This window comes from Micromys minutus, assembly GCF_963924665.1.
Source record: "Micromys minutus genome assembly, chromosome: 29".
NCBI lineage: Eukaryota > Metazoa > Chordata > Mammalia > Rodentia > Muridae > Micromys > Micromys minutus.
Window position 1 is genome coordinate 13,220,852 of NC_137964.1, and position 26,100 is coordinate 13,246,951.

General features: G+C 44.5%; 1 protein-coding gene across 10 annotated transcripts in view; it reads left to right on the plus strand.

Annotated features, from left to right (window-relative positions):
* The window catches only part of CUX1 (cut like homeobox 1), a gene marked incomplete at both ends in the record, with an annotated part of 307,656 nt that overhangs the window by 145,861 nt on the left and 135,695 nt on the right, over window positions 1–26,100 (plus strand). For all 10 annotated transcript variants that reach the window (XM_080941110.1, XM_080941102.1, XM_080941104.1 and 7 more), the window contains 2 exons: window positions 3,768–3,815; window positions 19,775–19,853. In XM_080941110.1, the coding sequence (XP_080797236.1) occupies window positions 3,768–3,815; window positions 19,775–19,853 (127 nt within the window). The remainder of the gene's footprint in view (window positions 1–3,767; window positions 3,816–19,774; window positions 19,854–26,100) is intronic.

Consider the following 26,100-nt stretch of genomic DNA (forward strand, 5'->3'; position numbering starts at 1 on the left):
ACACACACGGGCCTCACTTTCTGTGATTAAGATGTGTTTTGCTTTTTGTTCAGTGATTGGTACAAGATGGAACAAAATTGATACCAGTGGAAACCCCATAACTCAATTAAGCATCCAACTCTGTTGTTAGGACTTTTAAAACATGTGTCAGTTACCAAGTTATAACTCTTTCTAGTGTGGTTTCAATCAACTCAAACCCCACCTCTCTTCAGTTGGCAGTTGTCACGAAGGGTGTGCATTGATGGTGACCCAGGACCAGAAGCGGCAGAGACTGTGGTTTCAGTGGTTGTCTAGAATGCAAAGGGCACCATGCTCTGAAAAGAGGATAAATCATTTCCTGTCCATGCTAACCAATGGCGACAGAGTCCCGTGGGCCAGAACTGAGCAGCTTTGAATCTCTCTCCTCAGTTTAGTAACAAACCAGATAATATTTGCAGGCGGCAGATTGAGATAAGGCATTTCTCAAACTGCCAAGAAATAAATTTAGAATGAGTCTTTTAGCTGGTAGCTTGAAGTGCATCTGTGTCGGTGCGTGTGCTGTGTGAATATATAGTCAGTTCTTTTTCCCGTCAGCCATGGGGAGTAGAGTGAGCACGTGCACCTGTGTGCAGACAGATGCACATCTGGCTTTAATATCAAAAAGGTTGCTTCAGGGATTGGGGTTGTGGCCCAGTTGGCAAAGGCCTGGATTCCATCCCCAGGTCACATCAGCTAGGCATGGTTTGTAATCTCAGCATTCAGGAGGCAGAGGGAGGGAGTTCAAGTTCATCCCCAGCTACATTGAGTTCGACACCAGTGAGATCCTGTCTCAAACAAACCAAAAGGAAATAATTAAAAGGGAATTGTGACAAGCTGTTCTTGGGCTTTCCTGGAATCCTGTTATAGGCTGCAGAGATATTTTGTCACCTCTTTGCTTCAGACAGTTGGTTTTCTCATGAAACCAACCTGTACCAAGAGAGGTTAGGGAGCCCAGGGGCTACATGGGCTTGGGCCCACACTGACTCATGAAATTCTCCTCTCTTTTCTCTGTTAAGGTCCCCAATTCTGGGCACTTCCCTTACTTGGCTTCTCTCTTAGCCTTCAGAATGGGGCTTTTTAAGAGAAGACTTGACTGGTATAGCTAGGTTGGCCTTGAGCTTGTGATCTTCCTGAATCAGCCTCCTTTGTGCTCAGGTTTATAAGCATGAATCACCATACCTAGCTTTTGTAAGCCACCTAGGTGACACGCATGTGCCATATCCACACATGTGGTGATTGAGCCTTATATTTATGTGCATATATTTGCACCTGCATGTATTTGTGCGCATCATGTGTATGCAGGTTCCCATAAGGTCAGAAGAGGGCAGGGTCTGTGTGTGTTTGTGTGTGTGAGGGAGACAGAGAGAGAGAGAGAGAGAGAGAGAGAGAGAGAGAGAGAGAGAGAGAGAGAGACAGAGACAGACAGGAGGGAAAGACAGGGAATTGAGTTCAGATCCTAATTTGTCAAGCTCTATGGCCTTAGATAAATTTCCTTCTCTTTCTAAGCTGTGGACATCCTTCTGTTCAGTGTTCTAGTCCATAGTGTTGATGGGGTCTGTGGGCAAAGGTTAAGGACTGCTGGGGTCTAGCTCAGATTGGACATTCAGCAACCACTTGCAGGCTTGGCCCTGTTCCTCCCAGTCCTTCCTCTGGTGTTTTAACTAAACATTCTACACATTTGCTGTGGCAGCTTCCAAACCTACTCCAGCTGCTCTCTGTTCCCCAGAGTTTCCCTGCTGATAAATCTAGTCTTTCTTAGGTTCTTAGGTTTGCAGCTTTTTGTAGAAGCAGCACCCTTCTTTTGGGAACTCCCTTTATTTAGCTCAGTATCCTCCTGGCTCTCTTGGTGTTCTTCAGAGCCTCTTTAACCTCTCCCACTGACCCTCAGGATAGAGACTTGCCATCCCTGATCCTCCCTCACAAGAGAGTACTAATTTTAAATGTATCTTGACCTGAGCTGCCCGTGATGGAAGCAGTCAACCACCTGTGGCAAAGGGCATGCCTCTAGGCCCCGTGTTTCCTCCCAACATTACTATATAGCAAATACCCAGTATATTAAGACAATATTAAAGTGTTTATAAAATATAATGCACACATAGAGAGAAATTTTCATCAATGCATGCCCCTCTTATTCCCTGAACTTCCTGAGTTTCCTATCTTTTGTTTTCCAGGTGCTGGAATTACAAATGTGCTCCATTGCACCCAATTTTCATTAACTCGTGTTTGGTAAAAGTAGAGCTTGAGGCTAGAGAGATGACTCAGTGGTTAAAAGTACTTGCTGTTCTTGCAGAGGATCAGGGTTCTGTTCACAGGTGGCTTACTGTGGCTGTAACTCTAGTTTCAAGAGATCCAATACCCTCTTCTGGCTTCATGGGCACCTATGTGCACATGATGCACATAAACACATGCAGGTGCAAATATATGCACACAGATAATAAAGAAATAAATTGACCTTACATATCTATATACATATATGCATATACACCCACATACACATATAGGACTGTATAATTCCAGTACTTGGGAAGTGGAGGTTTAAGGTTATCCTGAGCTACATAGTGAATTCCTGGCCAGCCTGAGTTACATGAGACCTTGACTCAAAAAGCAAACAAAACCCAAGAAACACAAATCTTTCTCCTGTTGTCCTTGTTTTTATCTTCTTTGCCCTTCACTGTTAGATTTTTATCCTGTCTTTCCGGGATGGGTGGTGGTGGGCTGAACTGAATAGTATTTTATTCCTTATTGCTTTTATCTACTTAGAACAACAGAAATTCATCATCTGACACTGCTAGGGGGTGGGAATCCAGTACAGGATTTACGAGGTGGGTATGAAGTTGCCAGCAAAAGCTGCATTCCTTCCAAAAGCTTTAGGAAAGTCTGGTTCCAGCCTGTGCCAGCTCTGCCAGGTTCTGCTTGTCCTATGGCCAGGATCCTACATATTCCCATCTCTGCTTCTGTATTTGCGTCCTCTTTGACTATCTCTTGTATGGACTTCAGTGTTTTTACTTAGGCAATCCGATGACATTAGCCCTACCTACATGGTCCAGGATCCTCTCCCTGACCCACATTTGTTAATATAACCACAGCTGCAGTCCCTTTACTGTGTCAACTCTTGTATTCACAAGTCTCAGGATATCGTTGGGGGCTCTTAGTCTTCTACAGGTAGCAGTGTTTGTGAGAGGAGAAAAAAAAAGTCAATGAATGCATCTCATTGCTTCTTGTCATTGAACTTAGTGTAGAAATGTAGCAAATCATCCAGTTGAGGAGCAAAAATTATTGGCTTCTTTAAAGGAAGTGATACACCTATGAATTACAGCCCTTAGAAAACTGTGGGTAAGGAAGGTGGCTTAGTGGGTAAAAAGTCTTGGCATGTGAACATGCGGACCTGTGTTCAATCCCCTGCACCCACATAAAAGCTATGCTCTTGTATTCCCAATGTTACAAGGTGGAGATAGGCAGACCCCTGTGGCCTTCATAGCCAGCCTTCCTGAATCTGTAAGCTCCAGGCCAGTGAGAGACAGTGCCTCAAAATGTAAGCAGAGAAGATTGAGGAAGACACTCAACTCCTGGCCTTCAGGAAGACATGCACACACCACATGAATAAGTAGAAGTTCACTGTTTTGTCTTAAGACAGGGCCTTGCTTTGTGGCTTTCTGTGGTGATGATCTGCACTGAGCCTTTGTAGGAAGCCTAACCAATATTATTTTTCTCTTTCTTCCAATGGCTGTTTCCTGACCTGCTCCATGTAGGATTTACGAAAGCAGGTAGCACCACTTCTCAAGAGCTTCCAAGGGGAGGTGAGTACACATGCATGTCCACTTATCCTCACGCCACTCTTGTTGCTGCGATAGCTACTTTTCTCACTACTGTGACAAAGTCTTGACAAAAGCAACTTAAAGAGGAAGGGCTCCAGTGGCTCACAGTCTTGGGGTGCAGTCCATCATGGTGGGAAGGTATGGTGGCAGAAGCACAAGGCAGCTCCTCACATTTTCAGCTGGGAAGCAGGTGGAAGTGAGACTGAGTGCCACTGATTGCTTGAAACCCCAGAGCATAGTCGTTTACTTCCTGAAACACCCTCTACCCTCCACTTCCCCTGATACCTGACAGGATGCCCCCACCCACCCACATACAGGCTGGTAAGATGAAAGTAGATCAGAAATGCCTTTAGAAGAAGCCAATAATAACTGTTGTCTTTGATTGAAAAGTTTGAAATTTTATAATCATAATGATTACATGTAATTATTATGGCAAAGTCATCAAATTTAATTCACATTGAAATTGGATTGATTGATTGCTGTACTTAATTTTCTGTTTCACAAGCCCAGACAATTAATTGGGAGCGGGAGTTAACCTCAGTGTTCAATCCAACTTGAAGCATGTTCTACTCCAACAGAAATGTAAACAATCCCTTACAGCCAGGCTGGTGGTGCACTCTTGTAATTCACCTAGCACACGGGGGACTGAGACTGAGCATTTTGTCTCAGTGCCTAGTGAGTCCCAGTCCAGGCTCTGCATATGGCAAGCCATATTTAAACACCAAGTACCTGGGACCTACAGAGGTCAAATCCCCTGGAAATGTAGTTAGGCACGGTTGTGAGCAACTGTGTGGGTGCTGGGAATGGAATTCTGGTTCTCTACAGGAACAAAAAGTACCCCTAACTAACCTGAGCCATCTCTCCAAACTCTTAATCTTTTTAATTTGCTGAAGATATCATATATTTCTCCACTTTCTTAACATTGTCTTAATCTTTTTTTAAATTGTTGAAACGATTTATCAACTGTATGAGTTGTTGTTTGTTTTTTGTTTTGGTTTTGGGTTTTTTTTTTTTTTTTTTTTTTTTAAAGAGCCAACCTTGAGTGTTTTTTGTGGGTGCTTTTTTGCTCATGTCTATTTTGTTCTTTTATCTATTTTGAGTTATAATTAAATATGTTTATTATCCCTTTGTGAATTCATACTGTTGTACTTTTTGAAAGCTGCTGCTTACCTCAGGGTTCCCACCTTGATTTTTTTTGCCTAAGAAGGACCTCCCCCCCCAAGTTACACACTAGTAATCCCTAAGACAGTAGCTTCCTGGCCTCTCACCCTCCAGCACACACACACACTCAGGATAGAAAGAGAAGAACAAATTTTAGAGATGACCTTTTACCTAGCGAGAAGTACATTGCATCAGCCAAGGAATCACAGTCCTTATAGGTCACCAAGGATAATGCTATCAGAACCCAACATGGCGAGCCAGTGAGCCTGTTGGACTTCCATACAAAGTATAGGTGAGAAGCCTGGGCGACCCCAGAGCAACCACCACACCCAAAAGTCTTGCCCCAAATGGACAACAATTTTCCCGTAGTGACACAGAGTCCCAGCTTTCAGTGTATGCACTCTGGCACTTCCTGCAATCACTGGGCACATGCAATTAGAGCAGAATTGTATGCAAACATCTGGGAAATGTGCAGAAGGAAGTGACTGAGAGAATGATGACTCCCACACTCCTTTTGTGGGGGAATATCTGTTTTTAGGCTCAATTTCAAGGGTCCTTTGCAATGGCCCTGATGGTAGAAGCATCATACTATACAACATACAGTGCACACAGTGTACACTCTGGGAGAGTTCTGTCAGTCGTTCCTGGGATAGACTAAAACCTCCATTAGAAAACAGAAAACGAACAATTCCTAAATGTTTTCTAAGGCTACAATAACCTTGATGTCAGAATCAGACAAGAACAGAACACGAAGGAAAATCAGTCATTCTTGTTTAGTTATAAATAGATAATTCAAGTGTCCTAAGAAGAGTCACTGGAAGCTACTAGGCTTGGCTATTTCATTTAACAGCCTGAGATGCTGTTTCATTTAACAGCAGTAAATTGCATTAATGTTCTTTATAACATGATCAGATGAATGGAAAATTGCCATTTCACTAACAATGAGGGGAAATATTGAAAAAAAAAATCCATATCTGAGGGTGAGAGAGGTGGTAAGGAGCATTTCTGCTCTTACAAAGGGCCTCGGTTTGGTACCCAGCACCCACATGGTAGTCCAGAGTTCTCTTCTCTCCTCCTCAAGCTCCAGGCACACATGTGGTATACAGACATTCTCAGGCATACACAATTATGAATAAAATAAATAGCTTTAAATTAAAAAAAATGATTAAACAAAAACTACCAGCAAACTAGGAAAAGAGCCTTTTTAACCTTGCAAAAGATTACCAATGTAACTCCAACAACAGTCATCAAACCTACCTGCTAAAAATAATTTTCTTTACAAGCAAGAACTAGGGCCATGGCCCACTGGCAGAGTACTTGCCTAGTATCCCCTAGTGAGGGCAGAGGGGGGCAGGAGTTATGGCTCATGAGATTCATAGCATCCTGGCTTTGTTCTCCTCACCAAGAAGACAAAGAGTTAATAAGTAAAGTTAGACTCAACCCTGCAGACAAATTCAAAAATTTTAAAATAATAAACCAAAGGATGACAGCCCAGATTGTGTAGATGGAGTTTATGGCCAAGAGAATGTTGCAGCGTGTTGTTGCACCCTTACAATCCAGACTTGCAAGAGACAGCATGTGGGTTTCTTTAAAGAACTCTGGCATGACCCTGTCTGTCTTTGTATATTTGTGCTATTTGTTTCAGAACAAAAGGATCATGTTTCAGTGTTTATAGCAAACGCTGTATGGCTTTTGCTTGCTTTTTTGTTTGTGACAGGGTCTCATGTAGCCCAGGTTTGCCTTACTCAACATGTAGCCAGAGATGACCTTAGATTTGTAGTCCCACTTCCCAGATGCTGGATGGACCAGGGACTCTTGCATGTAGGCAGGTGGACTCCTTACTGAACTCCATCCCAGGCCCTGTAATCAGTTTTAGTCTGCCAGTGAACTTGAGTGCTCAGGTAAAGCTACAGTCTTAGACAGGCTAAGAAGGAAGGTACGTGGTAACCATGTTCAAATCTCCACCATAGAATCCACCTGGGGCCAAGTAGGGAAGAAGTGATCTCTCCTGCCTATCGAAAGGGTCATGGGTGAAGCCCTATAACAAACGACAAATGAAGAAGAAAAGGTTTATACACTTAGTGAGTGCTTTCCTCAAAAAATAAAGACTAGAGCTGGTACAGTATGGTGTAGGGTTCAAGGCCAGCCTGAATAGAGGATGAATGGAGAACTAGCCTCAACTATGTAGTAATAATAGCTTGTTTCAAAAAGGCTGCGTACATTTATTGAATGAAATGCTTTTCACATATATTTATATTTTATATAATATATATGTCATATATTATTATAAATGTGTATGTGTTTTTTTTTGTTGTTGTTGTTTTATACAGGATCATATGTAGCCCAAGCTAACAGGCTACATAGTGTGTAAAACCAGCACTTCAGAGGTAGAAACAGGAAGATAGGAAGTTCAAAGCCATCCTTGAGTTGATACAAAATTTAGGCCCAGGCTTGTCACATGTGACCCTGTCACAATTTTTCCCCCCTAGGTAGTTGTGGTGGTGTGTTTCTCTGTTACCTTGACTGGCCTAGAATTCACTCTGTAGACCAGGCTGGCCTCAAACTCACAAGAGATTGGCCTGCCTCTGCCTGCACAATAAAAGTTCTTTAAGGATTAGGGATATCAGAAGTGCCTACCGGCTTAAGGCTCGTGCCTTTAATAGGGGCCTGGAGAGAGAATTACTGGCATGTTGAAGACAAACTATCTTAGGCACAAAACACAGGGACTCCCCCCCTCCTGTGTGGCCCTATGCCCTGGCTCTTCACCAAGGACCTCTTTCTTATCCAGCCCAACCACCCTCAACTCTGGGCCTTTCTACAGTAGTGGAAGGTACCATTGTGGTTAAGGTGGCAATGGGCATGATGCATTTTTAATGATCTTAGAACAAAACCCCAAAGCCTGCCCAGCACAGGATCCTCCTGGAGGCTGGCTGGGTGACGGCTCAATTAGAGGAGCATAGCACTGTGCTGAGGCGAGTGGGCCAGCGCTGTGATTGAAAACACATTTCCCTCCGAAGCTGCAGCTGCTTTAGCTCTGCTCATGCAGAAAAGGATATAACCTTGCATAACATAGGAAATGAACGGTTGAGAGAGAAGCCAAATTCAATTTTAGTCAGATATGTTGAGGCCGAGCCCATGATCTATGGGAGCCGGTGCCTGAGCAGCTCGCATGTGGAAAGGCGCACACTCAACACTCTATTAATCACGGCCGCCCGCCTGGCGCTGCCGCCCCTGTGTACAGGGGGCCACTGCGCCCGAGCTCCTCCTCAGTGCTGGAGAGCAGCCAAGCACTCCAGAAGTTAACCTCTTAAAGACCCGGAGCTGCTTTCTGTTGAATAAATGTAATTTTGTGGTCAGAAATAAATGCTTGTGATGTAGCAGGGAGCTTTGAAAACAACAGCGAGCCAAAGCTATTACAAATTGCTCCGTGTTGGGGAAGTCAACAGCACACATCAAAATTCCGCGTGTAAGGCAAATTGATTTCGGCCCAGAGCTCTGCAGCTATTCAATAAAAGTCCTATTAAACCATTGTGTGTAATGAACAATCCAGAGCAAATCTAATATTTTCAGAGGGTAATTATTTTTAACGTCCTCTCGGTAGCCATCACTAGATTTCTTGGATGTTTACAGTGGGGACCCAAGTGGGTGTGCTCTACCCAGCTGTCATTTGGCCTCTGAGCCGGGGAAACCCCCGTGCAACTGGCTCCCAGCTGCCTAACAGGCACCTGGCAGCCTTCTTGTGCATAGAGTTAAGTGAGGGCCAGCTCTGCTCCTCTAGGACGGTGTTCAGGGGCTCTGGTGTCTCCCGGAGCCAGGCACATAGGAGATGCCTGAGTTTTGTTGAATCATTCCAAACTGATGGAAATAGACAAAGGGAGCTTCGAAGGCATGGTGAGGGGAGGGTAACGAAATATTGGTAGTGTTTCCTCAGAACCTCAGGCAACAGATGCCATTGCCCAAGGAAAGAAAATCAGGTCCTGTGTGATCTAGAGACCCATGTCAGCACCCAGGGAAAATGTGGCACACACTGGTACCTTGGGACATGGCTCTTTTACTTAAGTTCCTTTATCATGTGGAAATCAGACTCTATTATTCAGTGATTCTGATAGCTAAGCAAGGCTCACCCCAGCCCTTCCCCTGCTCAGTTCAGAGTGGAGTTGTAACCCTGCCTCACCAAGTCACAATTCTTAATGCCAGTCTTTAGTAAAGACCCTGAGCTTCTCAAAGACAAGGTTTGCTTTATTCTTTCTTTAGTTCAGTGATATCTATGTGCCAAACCATACCGGAATTAGACCTTGATATGTGAATTAATGCAGACACTGTTTTTATGGAGTGTAATGATGACTGAGACCTGTGTCCCCATGTTACACAGTGCTTGGTACATAGTAGGCCCTCAATAAACAAAGGAAAAGGAGTAAATGGATGGATGGTTGTGGTTGGGTGAAGATAGATGAATTGATGGTTAGATGGATTGGTGAGTGAGGTGGATGGATATTGTTCAGTATAATGGATAGATGAACTTATATGGGTGAGGATGGATGGGTAGATGGATGAGATGCGTGGATGGACGTGGGTAAAGGTAGATGGGCAGATGAGGGGTATTGATGGATTTCTATGGAAGAGAGTAGACAGACTGAATAGGATAGATGGATACTGGTACATGGATGGATAACCAAATGGCTGGCTAGTGGATTGGAAGAGTTAATGGAAAAAGTGGTTGGGTGCTTGTATAGATGAACGGGTGAAACAGAATGAGGAAGGATGATAGAGCAGATGGAGGGTGATGATGGGTGGGGTTGAGTGAAGGACTGGTCGATAATGGGAATGGGTAGATGGATAGTTAGTGAATGAGTGGCTAGATGGGTTGGGTGGGTTTATAGAGGAGGTACATGAAATGAATTAAGTAGGTAATTGAATGGAAAGGGAGTGACAAAAATGCATGGGTCAAATAGAGCAATGCTGTTATAGTTTGTTTTCTATTACTGTGGTAACCACCATGACAAAAGGAACCTGGAAAGGAAGGGCTTTACATTTTACAGCTTGCAGGCCATCATAAAGGGAAGTGATAGCAGGAACCTAAGGAAGGAACCTGTAGGCAGAATCCATGGAGGAGTGTCATTTACTGGCTTGCTCTCTGTGGCTTGTTCAGCCTGTCTCAGAACCCAGGGCCAAATGTCCAGTGGTGGCAGCATCCACAGTGGGCTGAGCCCTTCCATTTTTATCATCAGACAATAAAATGCCCCACACTCTTGTCTGCAGGGCAGTCTTAGAGAGATATTTCCTCAATTGAGTGTCCTTCTTCATAGGTATTTCTAGCTTATGCCAAGTTCACAAAAATTACAGTCAGACAGACAGATGAAAAGATAGAGAGGAAGAAAGAGAGATAGATTGGATAGAAAGATGGACAGGTGCTTGGGTGTAGATAACACCTCTGCTATATAAATTAAAAACATTCCGTTAGTAAAAAAGGCTTTATCTTTTAGTATTTAACCCAACTCAGGAATATCAGATAAGAATAGTAGGCCTAAAGTTAAAAATGTCTGATTCCTTTGACTTTGACATTGGCCAAGTCAGCTGACCTCTCAGTGCTTCTGCTACCTCAAATGATGAACACGAAGGCTCAGTGGAATAGACTTGGGTGACAATGAGAGACAGTGTTTATAAAGTTGGCATGGTCGCAGCCCATGATCCCAGCTCCCATGTGTTAGAAGCAAGAGGATCAGAAGTCAAGGATATCTTCAACTACTTAAGGAATCCCAGGTCAGCCTGGGCTGTAAGAAACTGTTCTGAGTGGGGGTATGACAGGAAAGGACAGAGAAGATATGGGGGAAAAGGAAAGGAAGCAGTGTTTAGAATAAACTGATACTACTTCCCCTACAAGCCTAAAACTACTTCGGTGTCATTAAAATTAAATTAGTTAATTTAATTACTTAAAATTATTACGAGTCACATAGATTTGCCTCAAACATGAGACGATTTCAATGACCAGCATGCCCGATTTCCTACAGATCTTCCTTTGAAAAAGCCACATCTTCATATTCATTAGATTTTCTTACTGTCCCATTGGCTCAAAATTCTATGTATGGAACTAACATCAAGAATCAAATGACCAAAATGTCAGGTTCCCAGAATGAACTTAGAGATATGATAAGTGGCCGAGGGTGTGGCTCAGTGTTAGAGCCCCTGCCTAGAATCCCCCAGTGAAGGGCTGGGGGCGTGGCTCAGTGTTAGAGCCCCTTCCTAGAATCCCCCAGTGAGGGGCTGGGGGCGTGGCTCAGTAGTAGAGCCCCTGCCTAGCATGTGTGAAGTCATGAGTTCAGTCTCTAACACTTCCAGAATTAAAGCCAGCTTTCTGCCATTGGATAGTCTAATTGTTCTTGTCAAACATCATGTTCTGTTTCTAGCTGGTTCTTCTCAGCCTTCATTGGTCTATATTATTTTCCTTAAGTCAATGCCACAGTCTTGGTAAACATGGTTTGTGGTAATTTGTCAATTGGGAAATATGAGTCATCTTTTTCTACTTTTAAGATGTTATTTTTATTTTATGTATTTATGTATGTATGTATGTATGTATGTATGTATGTATGTATGTATGTATGTTTGGGCCCTTGCATTTCCACACAGATATCAAGATCAGTCTTCATTTTCAGCAATGAAGCCAGCTGGGATTTTAGATTGCAGTGCATTGAATCTGTCACTCAGCTATGCGGCTATCACCATTGTTATAGTACTAAGTCTTCAATTCAGCAAAGACCTCCATATAATCTCATTTCTTCCTGCGGTGTTTTATGGTTTTCAGAGTAAATTTTATACTTATTTTATTTCTTTTAGTTTTTCTATTAACAATTTGTATATGTTTTCAGTGTATATTATTGTTGTTGTGGAGGCATCATCTCACCATTTAGTTCTGGGTAGCCTGGAACTCATTTTTCTCACTATGAAGCTTTGGCTGGCCTGGAACTTGATGTAGAACTCACAGAGATTTGCTTACCTCTTCCTCCTGAGTGCTGGGACTCAAGGTGTGGTTTATATCACCATGCCCAGCTTTGCGATGTATCTTGATCAAATCTATTTCTTTCCCATTCTCTCCCAGACCCATAAAGCTTCCCTCTCCTTCTATTATGTTCTCTCTCTCTCTCTCTCTCTGGTTGTTATATACATTGAATCCAGTAAGTGCCATCCAAGTGCATACAGGGCCATCCTATGGAGCATGGGCAACCTGCGTCAGCCCTGGCCCCAAAGAAAAATGACTTCCCCTCCTCCAGAAGCCATCAGTTGCCAATAGCTCTTCAGCTAGGGGTGGAGCCTTATGTGCCCCTCCCTCGTCCATGCTGGAATATTGACTGGCTTGATCTTGTGCAGGTCACCATTACTGCTCTGAGTTCATAAATCATATCTAGAAGACAGTGTTTCATCATTCTTCCCTGTCTCTTGCTCTCATCGTTCTGACTCTTCCCAGATGTCCCTGAGCCTTGGAGGGGTTTGTACAGTAGTCTTATTTAGGGCTGAGCACTCAACAGTCTTCTCTGCACTTTAACCAGTTATGAGCCTCTGCATCGATTGGCTGATGCCTACTGCAGAAAGATGCACTTCTGACCAGCCTAGAGCTGCACTAATCTATGGGTATAATATAAATATTTAAACGCAATTTGGCAACATGTCCATTTGGCAAAACCACAGTAGAAGATACCTCATTAGGGTCTGCTTACTCCACCCCACCCCCCACCCCAAGCCATGAACTTTTGAACAGGTTTGCAATGCCAGGCATGAATTCCTTCCTGTGGAGCAAGCCCCAAATCCAGCTAGAGAACTGCCATATCATAATTACACCAGTGTGCAGGCAGTATATGGCACGTTGATAGTGATCCAGCAGGGAGGGAGCTCTACGTATGTCTTACAGCTAAAATAGGTTGTGTCTTCATCACTCGGGTCATACCATCCAGTTAAAGTGAACAACTAAGCAATCGAATGTAACCTGTGTTGTGTGGGGGAGAGGGTGTTTTTCCCCAACCAACAGTTTATAGGGAGGCCTTCCCTGCCTGGCATTAAGATTTTCTTTTAATAACTCATGTTTTTCCGGAAAACATTGTCTCTTCAGCCCCAGAAATTATTGGGGTTTTTTTGTTTTGTCTTTGTTTTTTGAAACAGTCTCTCTGTGTAGCCCTGGCTACTCTGGTACTTTTTTGTATTCCAGGCTGGCCTTAAACTCAAGAGATTTGCCTGCCTATGTGTCGTCCCAAGTGCTGGGATTAAAGACATGCTAAAATTACAGGCTTGTACCACTATGACCAGTTTATAGGGTGCAGGGGTCAGAACCCAAGGATTTATGCATGCAGGACCAGCATTCCACCTACTGTTTTACTACCTTAGGCAGCCATTCCTTCTCTGGGAATACTTCCCTGCATCCCTCACATGGTTTTCCTGAAGTAAAAGATGTTGAGCAGGGAGATGAGGCTCTGGCCTGCTAGGTGGGGATTTTACTAAAGCACACTTTCCTCATTTAAACGTGGATGGCTTGGGCTGACGAGGTGGCACAGACAATAATGGCACTTGCCAGCAAGCCCAATGACCCGAGTTTGATCCTCTGAACCCACATAATGGAGGAAGAGAGCTGACTCCTGCATAGTACTCTCTGGCCTCCACATTCAATAAGCAACTGTTTAAAAGAAGAAAAGGAAAGAAAGAAAGAGACTTTTCCTCAAGAAGGAAGCTCAAAAGGTGGATGCTTCAGTCCTTAGAAGGGGGAAAAATACTCATGGGAGGTAGAGGGTGGGGGGGACTTGGGAGGAGGAGAGGGGGCGGGACGGGGCAGGATCAGGTATGGGAGGGGACAAGAATGATATACAGAGTCAGGAATTTGAACAGAAGTGTGTAGCAATGGGGAATAGGGAACTGGGGGTGTCCACCAGAAAATCCCAGATGCCAGGAAAGCAAGAGGCTCCCAGGACCCAACAAGGATGAGATTAGCTGAAATGCCCAACAAAGGGAAGGGAGAACCTGTAGAGACCATATCCAGAGGTTAGGGAAGGCTCCCGGTTGGGGGATGGGACCACCCACTCATCTCCAAATTTTTAACCCAGAATGGCTCCTGCCTAAAGGAAATACAAGGATAAAATGTGGAGCAGAGACTGAAGGAAGGGCCATCCAGAGACTGCCCCACCTGGGGATCCATCCCATATACTGACACCAAACCCAGACAATATTACAAATGCCGAGAAGTGCATGCTGACAGGAGCCGGATATAGCTGTCTCCTGAGAGGCTCTGCCAGAGCCTGACAAATACAGAGGTGGATGCTCACAGCCAACCATTGGACTGAGCACAGGGACCCCAATGGAGGACTTAGAGAAAGGACTGAAGGAGCTGACGGGGTTTGCAACCCCATAGGAAGAACAACAATATCAGCCAACCCCTCCAGAACCTCCAGGGACTAAACCACTAACCAAAGAATACACATGGAGGGACCCATGACTCCAGCCACATATGTAGCAGAGGTTGGCATTATCTGGCATCAATAGGAGAGGCCCTTGGTCCTGTGAGGGCTCGATGCCCCAGTGTAGGGGAATGCCAGGCTAGTGAGGTGGTAGTGGGTAGGTAGAGGGTAGCACCCTCATAGAAGCAGAGGAGGGGTAATGAGATAGGGAGGTTCTGGGGGGGGGGAACCAGGAAAGGGGATAACATTTGAAATGTAAATACATAAAATATCCAATGAGAGAGGGAGGGAGGGAGGGAGAGAGAGAGAGACAGAGAGAGAGACAATGACAGAGACAGAGACAGATTTTTCTCTTGTAGCCCAGACTGACTTTTAGTTCAACATGTTGGCAAGGATGGTCTTGAACTCCTGTTCCTTCTCTGCCTCCCAGTTCTAGGTGCTGGGGTAGCAGGGGTGTGCCACCACTCTCAGGATCCTGGCAAAAGCTGTTCCTGGTACTGCTATGAAACGCTGCTCTTATGGGTCTTTCATATAGAAATTAGCTTATCTCTATATTAGTTTTGGAACTTCAGCTGCATTGTCAACTTTGAAATAAAAGAATCATTGTTCCCTAAGTTAAGCCAGCATCATACAGGGAAATGTTACATTTTTTTTCCTTTTGCACTAGTATAGCCCAGTATTAAATACAATCTTTAGCACAGACTTGAACTGTCAAGTATAGTAACAGACTAGGCCATGACTCAGTGAGTACAGCCTATGTCTAGCCTGCACAAAGCCATCACCCAACTGGGTATGGAAGTGCAGACCCATGATCTCAATGCTCCTGCAATGGAAGCAGGAGGCTTGAGGCTCAAAAGCCCAACAGGATACTTGCCTTCATGTCAAATTCATGACCAGCTTGGGCTACATGAGGTCTTGACTCAAAATGAGAAGACAGAAAGAGGAATGTATAGTGGAATCCCGTGGTCATACTGCTGGAGGTAGATGGAGAGGCTCATTAGTAGAAAGCTGCCTAGATGTGTGTGGTAGGAAAGCATTTCCAGTGGCCATGAACAGCCCAAGGCTATCCTTACACTGTGTCTCTAAAAACAGGTGCTCCTGCGGGCAGCCGGCAGGGCTTTCTGTATTAACCAGCTTCAGAGCAATGTGAAGCCACTCCCAAACCTGCAGCTTTTTCCTGCAGGTGAAAACCTTCACCGAGTGTGGGTTTCCATTCTCAGAATATAGGATCTGTAGCAAAAATAGTCCTTTTGCAATCTTTTGGAGGAGAGGAGTCTAGTCTGCAGCCTGGTAGCGACAGTCTGGTCTCCTATGCTGGTGGGAATGGCCTCAATTTATAGGTGGATCTGAGCCCAGCCCCAGAGATCAGTAGAACATTCCAGTGAGGCGCCTTCCAGGCTGAGTGGAAATTGCTTGGTACTCTCAAGAACAGGGAGTGACCGGGTGTGGCTAGAGGGGGAGGCGTGGCAGGAGGTGAGCCCCAAACAGAAGGGGAAGCTCTGTGAACAGGACAGTTTTTACAGGTGGCCAGAGCCTGTATGTTCTCATGACCCAGCCTAGTCCTGCCATCACAGTGGTACCTCTGTCCTTTCCTCTTCTTCGTTTGGCTATTGTGGACTGGGAATAGTAGATAGAATGTCCACCTCAGGCTCATGTGAAGACCAAGGAGCCATTGGGTATAACCTGGGAACCTGATTCCACACTCTTCCTTCATACCTATCCCAAAGAACTGCCATGCTCAAGTGTGCCACCGCCTAGGCACACAGTGACAGACAGATAAGGATGCGATTGGTACCTTCCTGTCTCCCTTTGGAATGATAAAGGTCCAGATGAGAGGACCATTCCTTTCATAGACACCTGCAGGCTTGCTCTTACAGGGAACAAAGTCAGTGTCTCTTGCTTCTCCTCTGTGTTGGATATTGTGTTAGGTCACTTGACTATGTTAGATCACTTGCTTGCTCAGCCCTGGCAGGTGAAGTTTGTCACCTCTAGCTGCTGGCAGTTCTGGTCAAGCAGCCAGCCCCAAAGTTCTGGCACCTCCTCCTAACCCTGCTCTTCCCTGGAACTCTGCCAGCCAGAGGGAAGTCTGGACTGGAAGTGTAGGAAGTAGGCTTGGGCATAGACACTGCCTTGCCTGGATGTGCCTGAGAAGGCTCGGGTAAAAACCTGGAGACAGTGGCAGCTGCTCACTGGTTGTGAGTGATGAACAAGAACTAGCCAATATTTGACTAGTGCATATTTCAGGACAGCAGCCATGGGAAGGAGGCAGAAAAAAGGGATCACAGAAAGGCTGCTGGACTTCTCAGAATATACTGACTTTCCAGACAGTTTGGCAAGGTTTGCCAGGGAGTTGGTCGCCTTAGCTAGAAATTCAGCCTCTCTTAAACCTCATGGACTAGGGATATGGCTTCATTGGTAGAACATTTACCAAGTGTATGGGTTCAACCCCTGCACTGAATAAACCGGAATGGGAGCACATACCTGTGGAGGTAAAATGAGTTCAAGGTCATCCCCAGCTACATAGTGAACTCAAAAGTAGTCTGTGCTACGTGAGACTTTGTCCTTGAAGGAAAGAAGGGAAAAAGAAAACTTCATATATATTTCTTAGATGATTTAAACCTACTGTTTACACTTGTCTTGGGACTGGATTTGAACTTAGTTACATTTAAGGAGAAATCAGAGCTGTGGAATTTATCTCCCAGCACTGTCAAGGGGCTTTGATGAGTGTGTGGACAGGGAAAGCAAGGTGGTGGTGAATTCCTTGTGTGGAAACAGCACCCCAGCACTGACTTCCTTTGTCAGTGACACTCTCACTGCACATGTCTGTTGCAAGGTAGGTGGTGTGTGTGTGTACACATAAGTAACCTGGGAAGAATAGGCCATGACCCAAACCACACTGCAAGCACACGGGGCAAAATGTTTGCTAGTTTTCATTCTAAAGTTGACAGTGGTGCTGGGTCAGTTCACTGTTGGGACTCGCCTCACAATCTGATGCAATTAGCTAATTGGCACCAAGGGGAAGGCTGCGATGGAAAGTCAAACGTTGGAGAACTAGGCACATCAAAAGATGGGAGGGGATTACGGACTGTTGGCCCTTGGTGGGCTAGCTATTTTTAATTGGAGGAGGGAGTAATAGCCAATTTTTTACATGCCAATGTTCCCTCTTTTTTCTTTTTAATATTTTTTCATTTTACTGTGTATTTGTATGTAGGTGAATGTGTGTGTTTGTTTTCCTGGTAAGGACGTATCCATGTGGTGGGTATATATGCAGTGTGTGGAAGCCAGAGGACAATCCTGAGAGTCTATTCTCGGGCCCTATCTATCCTTTCTATTGAGATTCTCTCTTGATCTCTTGCTGACTTGGTGCTCAGCAAAAAAGCTAGTGAGCCAGAAAGCCCCATGATTCTCTTGCCTTGGCTTCCCCAGCACTGGGATTACAGACCTGCCATACTGTGTCCACTTTTTTATCTAGGTTCTAGGTTCAAGTTCTATGCTTGCAAATTTGCCATCTGAGCCACCCCCCCCCCCCCAAAGCCCCAAGTTACCCCTTTTTATAAAATCCTGTTGGATTCCGGTCCATAGGGCTGACTCCGGTTAATATCACCTACAGAAGCCTGACTTCTAAGTAAGGGTGCAGGAATTTCTCTGAGGGCTAGGAGTTTTTTATTTTGTTTTGTTTGTTGGTTGGTTGGTTTGGAATGTTTTGGAGAGGAGGCTGGTTTTTTGAGACAAGATTTCTCTGTGTAACCGCCCTGGCTGTCCTTTGTAGGTAAGGCTGGCCTCAAACTGACAGACATCTGCCTGCCTCTGCCTTCCAAGAGCTCAACTTTTAGGTGGTTCCAGAGATACAATGGCCCTTCTTAGGCATGTAAACAACTGGAACAGAGTTCTGGACTCCACAAACTGGGCTTGCTCTGCTGCAGGAAAGGCCACTTAGTAACTCTTAGTAAGAACACCTAGGAAATGTAGGCACTTCCTTAGCTGGTGCTGAGATAGTTTCTGGAGGCAGTGTGGGGGGAGCTAGGCACAAAGGCAGCCTGGTGCATTAAAAAGCAGTTTATCCTAGAGGTAAGCCAAGCGTGGTTTCTGGTGCCTTTCTCAGTGCTTGGGGGTAGAGGCAGGGGGATCAGGGGTTCAAAATCATTTACAACTACAAAGTAAGTTCAAGGCCAACATGGACTAGAGGAGAGCCTGGAGAGAGACAGGTGTTGAGACACACCACATGAGTATGGATGTGCACACTTATATTACAATATTATTTTATGAAGGAAGAATATGATCTGAATTTTAAACAAGTGACTTCAGATGTTTTCTTTGGAGCATGGCATTAGAAGTGTCTCCACTTGTCCTGTGTTAGCTCTCCTGAGACCTAGGAACTTGTGGCCTCTACTCTTCAACCATTCACCCTCCTTTCCCAGATTATACTCAGCCCTTAACAGACTGTTGCCTGGCCCAGGCAAGAGGCCCTATAATTAAGGCCCATCTTTTGCTTCTTTAATAATATGGGGGAGAGAGAGAGAGAGAGTGATCTTGAGTAAGGCCAGCAGGAAACTGTAATTCTGGGTCCTTTTTCTGAGCTGTACAAATTTAGTGCATGTGAAGTCTTGCTACTCGGGAGTGGGAGCCGTCTGCTAGCTTGGCACATGTGGAAGAAGGTAAATAGCACGAGGTGGCCTGACAGACAGTATGAAGCTCTTTGGACGAGTGTCCAGTCTACTTGGGGTTTCCTACTCCACCTTTCTATGATATGTAGACATGGCCCAAAAGACATAAATTCACCTGGGTCAGTTCATAAGACGCCACCAACACAGAACCTCCTCCTGTGCCTGCTGGGAACCCCCACAGTGTCCTCGCCTTACCCAGCTCTGTGCTCACACTGACTCAGAATGCTCCAGTTTTCCCCACTGGACATTTCCCAGTGCCTTTACATTGTCAGATTCAAATGTTTCTCCTCCCAGCCTTCTCCTGGGTATCTTCTATTGTGGTGTATACCAGGCACATGTTCTCCTCCACTTACAGGGATGGCCTCTTGGATTCTCACCACACTTGCCATCCAGTATAGTTCCATGTGTATATAACTGCTCTCTCCCTAAGACCCTGGCTGACAGCGCCTCCCCATGTCCATAACTTATCCATAGGATCTTAACTTTTGTTCTACAACATAAGCAAATGTGTGCAGTAGGAGGCTGAGGCAGGAGGATTAGGAGTTCTAGGCTACTCTGGGCTGTATAGTAAGACCTTCTAAGAAAAAAAAAAAACAAAAACCAAACAAACAAAAAACAAATCAAATGAACTCTCAATACATTAAGTTCTTTCTTTCTTTCTCTTCTTTGTCTCCTTCCCTTTCAGATTGACGCACTGAGTAAAAGAAGCAAAGAAGCAGAGGCAGCCTTCTTGACTGTGTACAAGAGACTGATTGATGTTCCAGGTAAGTCAGGCATTGCTTGCCAGTGAGAGGAATCTGTGTCTGCTTGGGTTGTGGCTGTTACTGATCTTAGTTGTCCTAAGGAGCATAGGTCACTCAAGCAGCTTCCTTGGAAAACCAAGGGTTTGGGGAATGTGAATTCTCTAGAATACAGACTTTGGGAAGCAGGAAAATGCTGTGTGTGCATTCTTTCATAAGCACAGAAGCCCATGCCTCTGTGACCATGGTGCAGAATGCTGTGTGTCCCAGAGAAGCTCTAGGCCTGTGGTAAGTGCTCTATTGTAGTCTCTCAAGCGCAGATGCCACCTGCAAGACTTTGCAAATGGGACTAACGGCACACGTGGTGTGATCTACAGATCAGTGGCTCCTGGAAACATATCTTTCACTGAAGAGTCAAAGCTGATAGTCCTGTTCACTGTGACTAAGGATTTGAGTGGCACCTTCTTTTAAAGGAATGTGTTCAAGTTTCAGTGCTCCTAGTCAAGAATTCTCCAAGGAGACGACATCTGAGTCCTTGAGGGCTGTGTGGTGGGTTTCTCACTCCTCAGCTTCCATGTGATTGAAAATCTATCAGGATAGAGATGATCACATGCATCCTAACTCAGTCCTGGAGGAAGAGTCACGTAGGTAGTCATGTTTCCTCTGCTGACAAGGAAACCAAAGGGCTGCAGTCATGTTTGCCCTGTTTGGTAACTGCGTATATCACCTATAATAGACTCACTGACAAAGCAGAAATCTCTCTTTTGTGCCTGCAGGGTGTTCTCATTCCTTGTAAGAAGGGCCTGGTGCTTGTGTTTGCTGACAGCCACCTCACCAATGCCACCTTAGGCTTTGCTCTTCTCTCTTAGAGCTGAACCAAACAAGAAAATAAAGAAATGTAGTCTCCCACCATGGGCTTGTTGTGAGGTCTCAATTGTATTTTTCTCCCTATTGAATCTCAGTTTTCTCATCTGTAAAGTGGGTAAGATGTGGGAATGACATAGTAGTGGTGACTACTTTCTCGTGTTCATTTTTTTTATTGACTTAGTTGTTTATCGTACTCTAAGTTCTAAATTCTGACCTTATGATTTTCTGTAAGAGTTTGTATGTGACCAGAGTTTTTTTGAAGACTATGCTCATGACCCACAAGGAGGCTTCTGAACTATAAGTAGATTATTTGGTGTTCAGAGTACACTGCATGTCCTAGTTGGCTTCTCTATTGCTGTAATAAAATGGGAACCAAATTAATTTGGAGCAGAAAAGAATTTATTTGATTTATATGTCCTGGTCATGGGTACATCACTGAAAAGAGCTAGGGTAGGAACCTGGAACAGGAACTCAAGCAGAGACCATGGAGGAAAACTGCTTGCCAGCTTGCTCTCCATGGATATTTAGCCTGCTTTCTTGTACAACCCAAACCACCTGCTCAGAGGTGGCACCACGTACAGTGGCTGGGCCCTCCCATGTCAATCACTAGTCAAGAAACTACCCCATATATTTGAGGTCAACCCTAACCCTAACCAGTGTTGCCCTATTGACAAAAACTAACCAACACACTATTCCTCAAGTTCCACCAATTTGATAGATACCTCTTACATTTTCTTTTCTTTCATTTCATTTTTCATGAAATGTTATGGTCTTGCTTCTCATGTGTAAGACAGAATATTTTTTCTCTGAACCATGTGATGTCCACTCCCAGGATGCAGAATTTATAGAAAAGTACAGCTATTTCCACACTGTTCATTTCCTAGTCCCTCCCTCTCCCTGTGGTCACTGCAGGCTTCCACAGTGGACGGTTCCAGATGAAAGCTGGGGTCTGGTGAGCCGGAGAATTACTTGAAGTGGGCAGTCCTGCTTTGTTTGCACCAAAGGCCTACCCCCATTTTGATTTCAGATGCTGTTTTCAAACTAAAACTTATATTCTGCACAAAGTCAAGTTTGTACCAGGATTTAGTGAAGTTTCCCAGCTAAGTAATTACTTAACAGGTTGTTGGATTCTTTATCTGTAATTATATTCTGCATTAGTTTCCCATACAACACAATTATTCTCATTAAAGTCTCATATATTTATATATAAAGACTTTTTATGTATTGGTAGTTTTCATAATTATATTGGGCTAGAGAATTTTATTCTTACATTTATCTATTAGTGAATATGTGTCACAGAGCATGTGTGTCCACTAGAGAACAACTTGTCAGTCTGTTTTCTCCTTCTACCTTGTTGATCCCAAGGATCAGACTCAGGTCCTATAAGCAAGCACCTTTACCCATGAGCCATCACCGGCTCATGTTTTTGAAACAGGGTTGTAATGTACATCTAAGGGTGACCTCAAATTCTCTGTGTAGTCCAAGTTAGTTTCTTAACTTACCGCAATCCTGCCAAGTGCTAGCTAAAGAAATGTGTGCCACCACACTCAGCTGGGGTAGCAGCAGTTCTCAGCCTGTGTGTCACAGCCCCTTTGGACGGATCCACATAGCAGATATTTATATTATGTTTCATAACTAGCAAATTTACAGTTATGACGTAGCAACAAAGTAATTTTATGGTTGGGGGTCACCACAAGAACTATATTAAAGAGTCGCAGCATTAGGAATCAGTAGGCTAGAGAGTTAAAGTTCACATTGAAGATAGACTAAATCAGATTTATTACTATTTTGGAGTTGAGAATGTACTTTAGTTGATGGAGTGCCTGTCTAGCATTTCTGAAGCCCCAGGTTCGATCTGCAGCCACATAAATCCAGGCACTGTAGTACAAACCTGTAATCCCAGCACTTAAGGAGATAAGGGAGGAAGACCAAGAACTCAAAGTCATTCTTGGCCACACATGAAGTTCCAGCATGGTCTACTGGAAAGTCTGAAGTCAAAGTCATCTGAAACATGCCTACATTTCAGGTGTGTCGATTCTACCCTCAGCTAGACATTCTGTGCACTGACAGATCTGACCAATTACCTAGGAAGCTGCCCTGGGTCATACAGTCTGATGATTACTTAGATGAGGTAATCCCGTGGCCGAGGCTTCCAGGAAAGGCCTGGTCAATAGCCTTTATTTATTGACAGCTACCCAGCCAGGCAGGGGTCCGGGAGCCTTCATTGTCTGTGGGCTTCAGGCTGCAGTCTAGTAGAATACATATTGAGTTCTACTTGAGAGAGACAGGAAGTCATATTATCATATGAAGCTTGGGGAAGTCTACAGGTATGTCATCTACGTGCCCTGTGCCAGGGCTACGTGCCAGTACCAGGAGCTCAGGCAGGGCTGCCAGCCCCAGGAAAAGCTAGGTCCTGAGGTGGCAGTAGCTGTCATGCTGCCTGGAGTTGCACTTCTCTGACTTTTCTAGCTCCTTGTTGGTGGCGTCTGCTAGAAGGGAATTGCCTCATGGCCAAGATTGATTCTCTTGCTTTGAACCCAGCAACAGGCACACAAAAAGTATGTGCCAGGCAGTTAACAGAGCCCTCCAGGGGCCCTGGACAGCTCTCCCCAGCAGTCACCACAGCGAGTCGGCTTTATCTCTCTCCAGCTCCCATGCCTGAGCAGAAGCCTGCACAACCAGCTGTCTCTTGGGCTGTCCTCTGCGATGGCTAATGGTCCCTATTCCCACCTAAGGAACACTGTCCTCTTTGGTCCCTTGGTCCCTTTTGCTTCTAAGTGACACTGTCTCTCATCTGTCTGCTTACCCACATCCTAGCCGTCTACCTGTAGGACATGTATATCCCAGCTCCTGCCATTGTTCTTCACACTGCAGATGCCCAAGCCTGGTTCAGATCTCCTCTCTCTAGACCCACAGATTAATTTACATGAGGACCCTGCATCCTACAATGTCTACCTTGTCCTGACACCACTTCTGGGTCTCCATAGTCCAGGAAGACAAAATTTCTACCTCAGCCTCCCAGATGCCTCCCAAATGTGTATTACTATGCTAGCCCCCTTTTGAGATAGAGTCTCATGTAGCTCAGGATAAGTAGCTGAGGAAATTCTAAACTTCTGATCCTCCTGCCTCCCTGACCTGAGTGCTGAGATTATAAGCGTGCACCGGTAGAGATTAAATCCAGAGTCTCATGCATGCTAGACAAGCAGTCTATCAACTGAACTAAAGTACACTGCTATTATGACTATAGTTGGACACTACACAAAACTGTTTTAGTCAACAAGGGACCACATGTACAACAACAGTATAAGACCATCACCTAGTGATACCTCCCTGCCATAGCTTCTGGAAAGTTTCTCAGGACTGACTCTCATGACTCATTCTTCAGAATGTGATGCTATGAATGAATGACTGTACTTGGTAGTCTTGGGTTCTTTTAGAGGGGACACTGAAACAATGTGTCTTTATCTCTAATCATCTCCCAGGTGTCTACTCCAGTGTCAGCCATATAGTAGAATAGAAATTTAGTAAATATTTGCTCAATGAACATCCAAATGGATGTATCAAATCATTTTTCCAAAATGCTGTGTGAAGCCAGGTGAGTGGTGTTGTAATCCCAGCACTAGGCTGTGTAGGCAGGAGGATCAGAAGTTTAAGGTTATCCTCGCCTCTATAGTAAGTTAGTTCAGTATAGGGTAACATGAATTACATGAAACTGTCTCAAAAAAATTACAGTAGAGTAAACTTGAACACAGTATGTTTCAAGAGTTTCCCTGTTCATTATACTTCTTGGGTTAAATGTGCACCTTGCTTCTGTGATTGACACTTCCTGTGGGAATGAGCTCACTAGAGCATCTGAAATACCAGACAGCATCCACTATTCCATAGCAGATTGTCTTGCCACTGCCATGGAGTGCTTTAATAGCTCCCTGAATTTTCATTTAACTTTTATGTCAGACTATAAAGATTTTCGTGGCTGCAAAGACATTGACACAGCCCTTCCACTCAGGGTCCAGCACATGTGCTTGGCAAATCCTTCATTCCATAGCTTTACTTAATGCTGGCACCTGCCTTTGGTTGAACAGCTGTCCTGCCTGCATTTAGCCAGGATCTCCCTACACCCTGTCTATTCACCTGACTCTGACCTCTAGCCTCTCCTTGACTGTTCCATATTAACCAAAAAAAAAAAAAAAAAAAAAAAAAGGCACACACCTCTCCCCAAGCCAAGTGTGGTGGGCCACACCTGTAAGCCCACCACTAGGGAAGGCCAGGAAATTCAAGGTCACCTTTAGCTACATAAAGAATTCAGAACGAGACTGCCTCTATCAGCTAAGTCAAGGCATTGCTGCTCCTGCAGGACTGGAGTCAAGTTCCCACCCATAGTAGGTGGCTCAGTTTCCTATAGCTCCAGCTCCAGGGATCTGACTCCTCTTTCTGGTTCTGTAGGCAAATAAAAAATAATTCTATAGAGCCCCGACTTAGAGTTTGTATTGATGCAACAAAGCACCATGACCAAAAAGGGGGGGGGGGGGAGAATTAAGTAAATGATTTTGTTATTACAAAAGAACAGGAATTCAAACAAGGATGGAACCTGGAGGCAGGAGCTGATGCAGAGGCCATGGAGGAGTGCTGCTTACTGGCTTGCTCAGCCTGCTTTCTTATAGAACCCAGGACCACCACAATGGGCTGGGCCCTCCCCCCTTGATCACTAGTTGAGAAAATGCCTTACAGCTGGATCTCATGGAGGCATTTCTTTAATCTGGAATATTTCTGATACTCTGACTCTGGTTTGTGTCAAGTTGACATAATCCCAGCCAGCCCAGACCCTGTCTCCAAAAACCAAGAACAATCAACTATTAAACAAAATCCCAACATGTTCAAGATACTGGCTAGACCTTTCGAAATAGACTTGAAATTTTATTGGTCATTATCTCAGAAGTTACAACAATATGGCCTTACTGGTAGAGATTTTAAAATCCACCTGCCTCTGTTTCCCCAGTGACAGCTGAGGATTTGTTTGAGATGGGATTTTTCCTCTGTCACTCAGACTCTCCTGGAACTCATAATTCTCCTGCCTCAGCCTCTCTATTGCTGGGATTACAGCTGTGTGCTGCATGCCTGAAGCAGCCAGAGCCTTAGGCTTTGCACAAGAAGACATTTTACTCAGAGCCACATCTGTAACCCCAGTTTAAGTTCTTAGTTATTTGTTCTTAATTGGTTTTTATTATGTGTGTGCTTTTACGCACATACCTCACAGCACACGTATGGACATTAGGACCTTTAGAAGTTGTTTTTCTCTTTCCGATATGTGAATCCTGGGAATCAAACTCAGGTCATCAGACTTGTTAGTAAATAAACTTACCTGGGAACACTTGTCCCAATTTCTTCATCTTTTCAAACAGGGTTT